General features: G+C 41.4%; 1 protein-coding gene across 4 annotated transcripts in view; it reads left to right on the top strand.

The window, feature by feature from the left end:
• Nucleotides 1-13,004, top strand: part of ARL15 (ARF like GTPase 15) — an 841,607-nt gene extending 828,603 nt beyond the window's left edge. For all 4 annotated transcript variants that reach the window (XM_069221875.1, XM_069221905.1, XM_069221886.1 and 1 more), the window contains one exon: nt 11,099-13,004. In XM_069221875.1, coding sequence (XP_069077976.1) covers nt 11,099-11,251 — 153 coding nt within the window. In that variant the 3' untranslated portion in view covers nt 11,252-13,004. The remainder of the gene's footprint in view (nt 1-11,098) is intronic.
• Nucleotides 13,005-13,225: the final 221 nt, after the last annotated feature.

Genomic DNA, 13,225 nt, shown 5'->3' with positions numbered 1-13,225 from the left:
TAAAGAATTTACTCTGTATCAAATGAAGCACAGGAAGAACAGCCCTGGCAGTGTTGTTCTCTAGTCAACTGAGATTAAATGGCCTCTCCAGATCAAAACCTTCCCTTCTAGACACATTTCTCTATGTTGCGCCGGCTTTTATAGTTCACATGTCAGTGAGCCAATGCTTCTCGTGCCAAGCCCATGCGGATTTCTGGTGTGATTTGTTTTTACAAAGAGTAATTGTGTTTTTGTGCATTTGATGAAGTTAGTTCTACTTATAAGTGGCCTGTGGACTACGATCCGATTAAATGCTCGATGTTAGTGGTGAATCGCAGTGCATTTATTCTTTTGTATTCTTGATACATGTTCACAGAACTTTTCAACATAAAAAATAAGGCACATGTTCAGCAACAGTGCACAGGGTGCAGGTAAAAAAGTCGTATATAGAGATTGGCATGCGGCTGTTATGTTATAGGGAGCATTTTCCTATCAGCTCTTAAAAGATTATTATTTGAGTTAACATAAGCCATGCTTAAGGTCGTGTGCTCTTTCAAGCTGCAGCTTATGCAACCTAAAAGTTCCTAGGGATGTACAGTCACTGTATTTTACTTCTCTTTTTACCCACTTCAGCTTTCAGTCCTAAAGAATTTACTTCTGTTGCACTTCTCCAAATGTTCCTTCATATTTGGGCTTTCTTAACAGACAACACAAAAATTTAGGAGAATTTCGTGGCGTTTCATAGAGATGGACAAGCTCCCCAAACGTTTATTTTGCAGTATTTAGCTGGAAGGAATGTGAAAAAGGATTGGAGATAAAAACATTTTGATTGCAACAAGGAAGCAGATGAAAACATTACTGGCATTTTATCACAAAGCTACTCTCGTAGTCTAAATGCTTTGATAGCACGGTAAAATCTCAGCAGTCGACAAGACTCTAACAGTGCTTTTTGTTACAGTTCTATAACTACCGCCCCATAAATACCAGTGAAGCTACCTGTCTTGGGTTGATTTTGCAATCTTTTTATAGGATATAAGGCCAGATGTATACGTATTCTGGTCCCAATTTGATATCAGAATCTTATTTTGCAAATCGACCTTTGTATGTACTAATATGTCCATGCGCAAAATGAGGGATCAGAGTGGGTTGCGGTCCAACTCATTTAATTAATTCTAATAAGGGTGCCTGAAAATTACAACTCACGTCAGTTGGCCAGATCAAAGGGATGTGGTCTACAAGGGTTAGAGGACTACTGTCTCTGTGATTACTTAAAAAAAATATTTATTGTTTTTTAGCAGCCCGAATTTCTTGATGTAGACATTCTGCATTTAAAAAAACTTTTTTTTCCAACGTTTCAATGGAAGTTGGCCACTCCCTACTCCATCTGAAAGTTGTATCTGTTTGCCAAGGGAAAGTGGGGCAAAGAGAACCTCTTCCTTTTAGCTGACACCCCAGCCTTTCAGTAGTTTGCAACTTAAACTCTGGTTGCAAACCTTTGATAGAACTGGTACCAATTAGTTATTTAAAAGGGACACGCAAAACATACCTCTTCCAAATACCAAACTGCAGTAAGCAGTTTGTGAGTTGGTAAAACGTTACTGACTCCTACAATTAGGTGTTGTACACGGGAAAAAATGTTTATGCTGTTCTTAAAACTCTTGATGGCAAGTACCTCCAGCTTCCCTTAACAGCAGTTAAAGTCAGCCAATGCAGTTGGACCCTGGATGATAGCTTTTCCATGGGACATATGTTATCTTTTGTGCCAAATACCATTTTAGCCACCTCTCTCTTAAGAAAAGTGATTCACTTGGTTCATCTTTTCTTGAGACTGTTTTAATTGACTGCACGTATTAGTTTTCATGGGGAAGTAGCAGAAGGTGGACGTAAAATAAATCTGCACCATTATGTTCAATTAACACTCTTCTTTCTTACTGGAGACTAGGGCTCAAAGGTTAACACGCTAAAAATAAATCCCTTTCATTCTCAGTCAGTGGCACCCCTAGACTTGATTTTTGGGGGTGGGGCACACAAGAGGCCACAGATAATCTATTTTACATAAGCATTTATAGAGGCTGTTTCATTCAGCCCTCTTCATTCACTGTTCGTTCATCTGACATTCACGCTTTACTTTCAGCCACCACAGAAGCAGAGGCAGGATTTGGTGCAAGGCAATCCTCAGGGGGTACAGAGCAAGGTAATTTGTCTGGTTTGTGAAATTGTGCATATTAAAAAAAGATAGATAGAATCCAAGTATGAGGGGAAAAGCCAACCTTTATTTATTTTAGTAAGGGCCTGAAAACTGAAGTTTTTGGCTGTCGTACAATTTAACTTCTTGTGCCTGGAAACTCTGATGAAGAACATCAGATTGAGCCCTCCATCACAGATTAGACTTGTAGCAAATTGGGTTACTGGTTGAGGAAGGTGGAACCCTACTCAAAGAGCAACCACAATCTCTGTCAGGGTGAAACCCAAGAAAACTCAGATTCCCCCAAATCCTGTGCTTAACCCTCTGGTAGGTTGGCACAAAGCAGTCAGGCTTAACTAAGAGGCAATCTGTAGAGTATTTATGCAGCACTTCAAACATTATTTAAGTGAAAACTCAAGACAAGAAAAATCCAACGCCAATTTAGAAAAATAGTGTAAAATGTAAGAAATTATGTGAGACCAAAACAATAAAAATCCAGTCAGTAGAACACAGGTATGCAGTTTGCAAGCTAAAAGTGAAAATAGTGCCTACAAGCTCAAAGCGGCAACTGTGGTTATCTGGTCACGCTGGACCTGGGCAAAAGTTCACGTCAACTGCAATGGTGTGTGGGCCGGAAACAGGGACCGAGTTAGGCCCACTGAACAAAGTACCTTAAATCTTGGGTGCGAAGCGTTGCAAGATCCCTCATAGTGGATGCGTCATGCAGCGTTGGTTCCGACGAAGCTTCAGGGCTGCGATGTGGAATTCTGCATCGTCATTGAGGATGCCATCAATGAGGGGCTGCGATGATAAGGACTGAGTCAAGGTTGCGGTGATCTGCAGTGGTTTTGAGAAAGCTGCAGGCTGGAATATGAGGCCCTGTGTTGGGGATGTTCCGCACAGTGGCACTACAATGCATCAACGAGGCGATGCATCACACTGCCTCGGTTCAACTCATAGGACCACAGCTGGGCTTGTAGAGCACCTTCAGTCCTTCTTCCAAGGGTCCAGGACTGGAGTGGCGCCACTTAGGGGGCAAGACTCACAGCAGATAGAGAGATAGAGTCCAAGTGTGGGGTTCAAGGTGGTTGGAGCCTTTTCTACCCCTGAGGCTCTGTTAAAGAGGCAGCCAGTTAATTCTTGGAGTCACTTTGGTGGTCCTGGGTTCAAGATGCAGATCCAGTCTTCACTCAGGCAAAGGAGTAGTAGCCCTTTTTGTACAGCAGGAAAACAGTCCCTCTGAGTCTTCCAAAGGTCTACTGAAAGATTGGGTCTGATGGTCCAGTATTTATACCTGGTGCCCACTTTGAAATAGGAGAACTTTTTAGAGGCTTCCACCCCTGACATGCTTGGAAATCTTTACCTCCCTACCTGGGCCACAGCTTGTTCCGGTCACAAAAGACAAGTGTCAGAACCTTTGTGAGCTTGCTAGGCAGAGTCTTTGTGAAGTGTAAGTGATGGCTTCTCCACCTCATCAAGTCACATATGGCGCTTCGTGCCAGCACCTTTTTGTCCTTTAGCTCACTGTCTGGGAGTAATACACAAAGAGCAACTGCCAGCTATATCTAGTCATGTGACCCAGGATTAGGCTGCAGGCATCAAATGGTTGGGACAAGAAAATGCCAACTTTAACAGTGGCATTTTCAGGATTGTGACTTAAAATCCAACTTTGCCATTAAATAGGGCTTTAAATTACATATCTTTTGACACCAAACTTGACATTCCTACCTGCTCCCAGTTAAAATTTATCACTTATTAAATGTAATAAGTTAACCTAGTGTTATCCTATGGAAGAGTCTGGGCTTGCAATAATGAAAACAAGTTTAATATTTTTTTCCCTACCAGGACATGTAAAAGTAAAAAGTACCTGTTACAACTTTTAAATACACTATGCCCTGCTCTCTGGACTGTTAAAGGCCTACCCTAGGGGTGACTTATATGAATTGAAAAGGAAGGTTTAGGCCTGGCAAAAGGTTTATTTTGCAAGGTCGGACTGGAGGTTTAAAACTAACCACACACGCTGCAATGGCAAGCCAGATACATGTTTAAAAGGATTATTTAAATGAGTGGCACAATCAGTGCTAGAGGCCCACTAGTAGCATTTAGGGGCATATTTATACTCTGTTTGCGCCGGAATTGCATCGTTTTTTTTTACGCAAATCCGACGCAAAGCTAACTCCATATTTATACTTTGGCGTTAGACCCGTCTAGCGCCAAAGATCTTGGAGTTTGCGTCATTTTTTAGCGTGGACACCAACCTTGCGTTAATGATATGCAAGGTAGGCGTTCCCATCTAAAAAATGACTCCAAGGCATGTGCGCCTTATTTAAACTCCCGTGCAAAAATGACGCACGGGAGTGGGCGGGTCAAAAAAAATTACGTCCAGCCGCTTTTGCGTAATTTTTTAACGCCTGGTCAGGGCAGGCATTAAGGGACCTGTGGGCTCGGAAGGAGCCCAGAGGTGCCCTCCCTTGCCCCCAGGGACACCCCCTGCCACCCTTGCCCACCCCAGGAGGACGCCCAAGGATGGAGGGACCCATCCCAGGGAACTTAAGGTAAGTTCAGGTAAGTATTATTTTTGTAATTTTTTTGTGGCATAGGGGGGCCTGATTTGTGCCCCCCTACATGCCACTATGCCCAATGACCATACCCAGGGGACATAAGTCCCCTGGGCATGGCCATTGGGCAAGGGGGCATGACTCCAGTCTGTGCTAAGACAGGAGTCATTTCAATGGGGGTTGGGATTCAAAATAAATGGCGCAAATCGGGTTGAGGCCAAAATTTTGCCTCAGACCTGACTTGCCCCATTTTTTGACGCCCAAGCTCCATTTTCCCCTATGCCGGCGCAGCCTGGTGTGGGTCATTTTTTTTGACGCACACCAGTCAGCTGCGCCGGCTAACGTCATTCCATAAATGAGGCGCCGCATGGCGCTTTGGAATGGCGTTAGCCGGCGTTAACATTTTTGACGCACAACTGCATTGGCGCAGTTGTGCGTCAAAAAGTATAACTATGGCCCTTAATTTGCAGGCCCTGGGTACACGTAGAACCATTTTACTAGGGACTTACAAGCAAATAAAATGTGCCATTTGGATGTAAACCAATTTTATTGTGTTTAAAGGAGAGAGCACAAAAACTTAAAAGCCAACAAAATGGGTTCAGAAAACAGGAGGGTGAAGGCAAAAAGTTTTGGGATGACCCTGTAGAAAGAGTCAAGTCAACCAGGTGACTAACTCATCATCATTGCTCCGTTTTCAGACCCTGTACAACTCATACGTAACCACAAATGTGACATGCAGTCCTTTACAAAAACATCCTAAATATTTTTACTGTATACTCATCATTATAACCTCTCTTCTTAATGAAGGAATATTATGAGGTCCCCGGGCAGATTCATACAGTCTTAATAGGTTTTTGTGTTTCCTGGTGTTCCCGTTGTTCTCACAAATTTCTCTTCTAGCTGTTCTGGCCTATTTCTCAAGTTCGATTTGCATCACTTTGTTTCCTGCCTCTGATCCGGCTTTGTCCTATGTGGTTCAGAGTTTCTGTCATCAACTGCAATGGGTGATACATTTGTAGGTGATATTTAAAACACAATATGCAAGTCAAGTGATATTCTGCAAATGATATTCTAGTATCACGCCTATGTAACTGCAGACAGAAACCTTGAACCCGTAGTGTCTGCTATATAGATAGTAAATATTATAATTCTTACATCTGTTAGTACAATGTCATTTACTTTTAAAAGCAATCATGTAATAATCAACAGTGATCCCAAAACTGGAGTAAAACATTTTTATTTTTATATGAACTTATAGATAACACAAGGAGCCATGGCTGGCCTAGGATGTTTTTGTTATTTTTTAAAAGCACTTTTGTAGTGCACAATCTGCCACTCATGTGGCATCTTACAACTTTTGGGTAGCACTGGGCATGACTATCCAAATGTTTTGCTGGGTGAAAAAGGAGGGTCGTATCTAATTGCTCACATTGCTCTTCTCCTGGTTCTGGTGCCCATAGTTGTGAATACATATGTGTGGAAAACGACTGATAGTGAGCATTGCTTGATGCCTTTATAGCTAGGTATTTACATATTTGGGGCAGGTGGATTATTTCATTTGGTGGATGTGAGTAATAGGTATAAATTCTGTACATAGGGTTGATGAGAAATCCACATGTATTTGTGGACTGTCCGGCATCTGCCAAACTGTAAACTGTTCCCTTGGTGCATATTGGCTTTATGTTCAGAGTTCCGTTGTCATTTGTGTTGTTTAAGATGATGTGTTGTATGTGAAGGTGGGCAGTGGTGTTGTGAGCATGTCAATACCCAACTATATGTCCAGGTCTGGTGGCTCAGTGAACTAATGCATCCACTGCAAGGATCTTGTTCGACCCTGTGGCCATAGCTTTTACGCACCCTGTTTGTTTTTTCCTACTGTCTCTGGCTGCAAACAGGGCCACCAGGGTACACAAATTTGCTTAGTATGAAGCACTGGACAGGATAACAACATTTGCTCTCTTTGTTTACTGATTGAATGATGCTTTCTTGAATGCCCATATCAAGGATGGGTTACTTTTTAGAAAAGTGGGCAGGATTACAACATTAGCTTTCTTTGTTTACTAATTGAATGATACTTTCTTGGATGCCCATATCAAGGATGGGTTGCTTCTTAGATTTTTTAAAAATAGGTATGGAAAAATTAAATGTTATGCTTGTACATGACATAATAAGTTCTTTATAAATGTAATTCTTAACTATTAGATGTTTCATATCTAGCTGTGAATGTTGGTTGTATTGCAATGGTTTTAAATAACTATGCTAATAAATAGAATCCATGGCCATAGGTTAGATTCTCCGTGGGTCCACTTGTCCTTTGCAGCCTCCTAAGGTTGATAAAATGTCTGTCATTGACTTGGGTAATAACAAATGCTGTTTATAGTGCCAAGACACACTTCTGGTAATTTTATACTTTACAGTATTTGGCATTTCTGTGCAGTTTTAGATGTTTAATGCTGAGGTTATGCCTGTGTTGTGTGATTTGGAATGTGCACTGCTGTAAACAAGTTAATACCCAACCATATGTTTCATTGGAGCTGTTTTGAAAGTGCATGCTGAATATTGTTTAATGTGTTATGGTGACAGCTTGTGAGTTCCTGCTAGGAGGGTAGCACGGTTGTAAGTGAGGTGATATACAAATATAGGATGTATCTGCATTGTGTTGGTTGTCGTTGTGTGAATCATGGAAGGATAAAAGGCAAAAGGAACCTTTCTAGGATTTGAATCTGTGGTCTGCAATACGGCTCAGAGAAACAGTTTTTCTTCTGGCTGTTCTGCAAACCTGCCTAATTTGACAGGGTTGTTCGGTGCGGAATGGAGGAGTTTAAAGAGTAATTTACGTTGAAACCGGTATGTAGCATTGTGAGTGGACCACTGACATTCATGGATAGTACCCTGTTGTCTTACTTCTTTCTTCCTCCTTCTAAGCAGGAGTTGTTTAAAATGTTCAGACAAACAAAACCAAAACTCATTAGGCACGAGGCATCACCCATGGCATCTCACAAATAAAGTGGGAAGCTTGTAGGGTAAATAGGAAATCTGAGGAATAAAAACCAAAGGACATATTTACAAGGAATTGGCTTAGGGCAGCTTCACAAGCTTTTCTGCTGTGATGCCCTACCCCAATTCAAAAGGGCAAACATGCCCTGTGTTAACAAGATAAACTGCATTTCTGCCCTTTCCCCCTGTGTTGGCACACAAATTTCTGCCTAGCCCCAACATAGGAACCCTTACACCACAGTACAAGGGTTTTTGCGTTGTTGGCAGGATTGTTTTTGTGCTTGGAGAGACTCCTTTCTGCACAAAAACAGTCCAAAGAGGCATTATCCTCTATGTGTGCTGCAGAATGTAGCACACATAAAAAAAGGAAACAACAAGGAGAAATAAAGATATTTTTCCTTGTTGTGCCTGCCCTGAGGTGGTGAACAGTCTTGACTCATTCCCAGGTTTACAGATTCTTGTAAACCTGGGAATGCATCAAAACCCACGGGTGTTGCGTGGGAACACCCACTGCAATGCACATGGTACGCCTCCCTTACACAGTGTAAGGCAACGCATTGACTTGCTCCACGTTACAACCTTCTTACAACCTGTCTTTCCACCGCTCTCGTTCCTCCACTGCACTTGTGCTCGGTGAGCATTCAGGGATGCTGCAAAGAAGACCATGTTTTCCGCTCAAATTTTCCATCAGTCGAGACACACATGGGCACAGACTTTTATGCTACACCCACCTCCACACATGTAATGCTAAATATACCACATACTGGAAACCCAATAGCGTTATGGCACCCGGGCATTCATGATGCACCAAATAAAAGCACCTGATCAGAGACTGAATCTTGACAAAAATGTTATTCTTGAATTGCTTTGGAACCAGTCATTGATATACCAAATACTCTCAGCAGGGCTGGCTTTAGGGCGGTATGAGCGGTGCGGCTGCACTGGATGCTGACCTCAGGGGGGTGCTCTGTTTAGCAATAACTTTTGAAACTTGCGATTTAGAAGTCCCTGCTGAAAAGTCCCATGTGTGTCCAGCCTTCAGGAAGCAATTAAAATGTCGAGATACCTCTTGTAATTAGTGTTCCTGCGAGGGAGAGAGAGATGGGAGTTTTGTCCAGGGGCAGGTTTTACTTGCCATAAGGGAGAGTAGAGGGTTAAAGTGCCTGCTGCAAAGAACAGACTTATATTTTCTGTGGATTGCTGAGTGGATTAGTAAAGTCTGCCGTTACAAGCGCTTTAAGACAAATGAATGTATGTGAAAGGGGGGCTATGGAGAGATGAGGGGTACATTTGCTGGGTGGTAGTGAGGGAAGCCGAGGAGGTGGTCATGCTGTGGGGAGCACCAAAAAAGACTGTCGCACAGGGTGCCATCAGCGCTAAAGCTGGCCCGGGCTCTCAGCCCTGTCTACGCCTCATTACTCACTTGTGAAAATCTTGCAGCTGACTCAATACAGAGTGCATACAGACTGTACATGTGTGCATGCTGCTCCTCCAAAGTACAGACAGGTAAAGGCAACAACTGAAACCTTTGTACCCCGGCTAGGTGCAAATTGTTTTTCCCAAAAGAATCCGAGTGCACTGTTCTTAGGTCATCCAACGATAAAACATTTTCTTTAGTAAAGCATTTTTAGACAGAGCTGCCAACTTGATTGTCCTGGTGGGTTTCTTCCCTAGAGAGAGGTACAGGTGGTGTGGGGATCACAGAGTGTTTTGCCTTACATCCAGGCACACAGGAGACCCTATGATCCTCTCCTCAAGCCCTTTTCCCTGCTCATCATCTCTATTCTCTCGATGCCCCACTCCCCCCCAATCTGAGGCACGCCAGATGTCTAAAGCAATTTTAGAAACAAACCTTTTGCATTTGATAAAAGCTGGAAATCTGATGATTTCTCCACATACAGTGTCTCTTACAGCCGTTGTGGTGGCACAGCAACCTTCATATGTGGGTGCCAAATAAAGCAAGGATTAAAGGCTTTGGAATGAATAAATCTGTTTGATTCTCGTTCTTCCTTAGCTTTCTTGTTTTGAGAAGAAATGGGGACAGACTCCTGGCTTGACTGCCGACCTCTTTGCCAGAGCAGGGAGGCAGCCAAGAAATGGGTTCCAGTATCATAAGGAGCAGGGCCGATTTTATTGTCGGTGATGCCCAGTGTGACAATTTTTCTGGATGCCCCTCCCCCTCACAACTTCATTCTTCACCGATTCCCTCACTGCTACTCTCCAGTGGTGCCCCTCACCTCTATATAACCCCTCTTTGATATTACATTTCTTTTATAATGGTTCTCATCCAATGTAGGATTTCTGAGACTTTACATCACGCACGTATTATACAGAGAAGATGAATCATACAAGCGTGTAAATCAGTGTATGGGAAATGTTACTTAAGACAATGAGACTTCAAGGTGTAGGAGTCACATATCATCCATACTGCAAGGCATTATAGGTTAAATCAGGAGAAACAAACTCAGGATTTAAAATATTTGTCTATACTAATACGATTGATTACTATCCAAAAGAACCATTTGTATCCACATTAGAATAACGGAAAAGACTGAGGAAAAAAGTCCTAAACCTATTCTGTGACAAAAAGAGTAACCCTCTGAGTTATTGACATAAAATACAAATCACTGATCTGCATGTCACTTGTGCTGTGCAACAGACACATTAACCCTCTGTGCAGGTTTATGGTTAGTGACTAAACAAAATACAGATCTCTCCAGCAAGTACATTAACCACCAGAATTATCTTACCAATAATTTTATCACCTGAAAATTGTTGGACACACAAAATTCTCCGCAGGGTGCCCATTTCACCAGTCACACTTAACCTGTTTGATTTGTCCTCTATTCTGTCAGAGCACAAATTGTGCCTCCAGAGATTGACAGCCAATGTGGTAGCACCAGTTGCACTGCCCTGAAGCAGGTACTGATGGGAATACTTTTATTTAGTGCCTTTAGTATTTGAAAGGGAGGTTTTGAGCTGTCAAGAGGGCTTATTGTGACAGATCGAATTGCAGTTTTTGCTCGGCTATCGAAAGCGTCTGAGAAACCTAAATACTAGACTGGTAGCTTAAAAATGTTAAAGTTGAATTTTAGAGTCTGGATTGTAAATTTCATATTTTTGGCGTTTTGTTTTAGAGATTTCTGTTACAGCTTGTGATTTGTCTGCTTGACAATAAGTCTGCCTGCTAAATATAGGGAAAGCAGACCTGTAAGGAAATTCACATGCATTGTACAATTACAACTGTCAATGTTTGGTCACATGACTTATTTCATCTCACTTTCGTTAGCAAATTAAAGAACGGTCATTTTTGCCAAACCGAAATATTTTGGATATTGTTTTCAAAATGTTATTGATTTGTTTTTTGTTTTTTCTCCAGATCAAAAAGTATTTCGAACTGGAACCGCTAGCAAGAGGAAAGCGGTGGATTTTACAACCAAGCTCCCTGGATGACATGGAGTCCATGAAGGAGAGTTTTATGATGTTCATACAGTTGTTAGAAGAGAAAGACCTCGAACCTATACAAATGTGAGGAGCCCAGGAAAAAGACTGACTCTCGAACCATAAACCTGGTGGACCGCCTGCCTAATCAGTCCAGTGGTGTTTCAACAGAAAATCGTGTTTCAAGTTTATTGTATTGGGACTGAGTTTAAAAAGAATGATCTCTCAATCAGATATGTGATGCCGTAATTTGCATTGGAGGCAGCTCTTCCCTGCTCAGAAATTTGTACCACTTTTTCTCTTATGTGGGTGGCATTCTTCCATGTTGTGACTGGGATACACACGATTAACTGTGTGTTGAAATTACATTCTGTATCGCAAAGACAATACCCGTTCTGGTTTCTGAGGTCTGTGTCATGGTAATGAGATTAGTACAGAGAAATAATATATTCATGAAGATTGTTAAACATAGTTTTTGTTTAATAAGGTTGTGTTGACCATGTGGATTACCAGGAGACCGAACATATTCGGAACGGGGGTCAGGAATACATATTCCCAAAATACCAAAGGCGCCCTCGGTGCAGATTGTTCACAAGATCATGATCACAAAGTTAGAGTTCTGCATGTATGTCTTTTTTAAGGGCACAGTTATGAATTTAGTGTTTTGACACTTCAACTCCAGTGCACATGTTGGTTTAAAAATGTATAAGCACACCCAAATGCTCACGCGAAGGTCAAAACATGGGCATGCCCGATTAAAATAATATTTAATTAATTATAACTAATGCATGCTGTGCAACTGAGATGCATTGTTAAAAAAATAAGTTTAAAAGAAGGGATCCTCGAATCATTGCTATAACTGCGATGTTGTACGTTGTGGAAGATTTTAGCCTCTGTTCTCGAATATATTTTGTTGAAGAAAAAAAACTAAAGAATAATTCTTTCCGGGCCTAGGACATTTGTTTTTCGATGATTTTTTATGCAATGTACTTCTCGAGCAGTGCTCGTTTTTAGTATGAAGACCAGCATCATAAGAAAATTGTTTTTAATTCATCATTTTGATGAAAAGTCTTATCACTCGAAATTATTTTTCGTGACGTTTGCACCACACGGAATATTGTCTTTTTAAAAAATATACTGCGGGTTAATGTAGCTTAGCCATCTGTTAAAGGACTTTACGTGCGCTTTATATGTACATCCGAACCTGCCCAGGGCTGCTCCTCAGACCAGTGTCTGCGACACTTCTCCAGCCAGAGCGAAAACACTATCAATCAGTACTTGACAACAGCTGTTTGTGACAAGCTGCTGTCTGAGGCCTACTACTTTATAACTGTCAGCAACTGCCCTCCCCCTTTGTCTGCCAGTCTGAGCTGGACTTGCTGCTTTATCACATATTACTGTATGTTCTATGCCTCCAACTTGAAAAGTATTTTGAAATGTCTAAGTGCTGTTTCTCGATGTCCTTTCTTGCTGTATAATGTGCCACGCGTCCTCGGTTGTGATTTCCAGAGATATGTATGACCTATTATGTACTGTTCTTCTTAGCTTAGTGCATTTCATTGTATTTATAGAAGTTACAGATTTTTGTACCATATCAGCTAACTGTTGCCTTTTTCTAACGGCAATTAATTTATATTACAGAAATTTGTACCTTTATGATAGTTGAAACCTATTGGTTGATAGTTATCTGCCATATGTATATTAACTGTACAATAAATTCTGCAATCTTTCTCAATAACATAGCAGTTTACAGTGATAAGTGCCGGACATTGGAAACTAACCTGTCTGTGATTGTGTATAACTTTCAGTGTCTATGAATGAAAATAAATTCTAAGTGGAATGTATATGATAAGGGTGTATTGACTTTTTTAAGGAATTGGTACTAATGTCAATTGTTCTTTTTTTAAGATCACTAACATTTAAATCACCTGTGCTTTTTCTGTCCAGTCATTGATGAAAATGAAACAACAAATAATTCACAGTTGCCCTAGACATTTTAAGAGCGCAGTTCATATTGTTCAAAACTGTCAGCAATGGTTCGATGTGGTTTACAAAATGTCGGATG

Source organism: Pleurodeles waltl, chromosome 1_1, assembly GCF_031143425.1.
Source record: "Pleurodeles waltl isolate 20211129_DDA chromosome 1_1, aPleWal1.hap1.20221129, whole genome shotgun sequence".
NCBI lineage: Eukaryota > Metazoa > Chordata > Amphibia > Caudata > Salamandridae > Pleurodeles > Pleurodeles waltl.
This window is presented reverse-complemented; position numbering and strand designations above follow the sequence as displayed.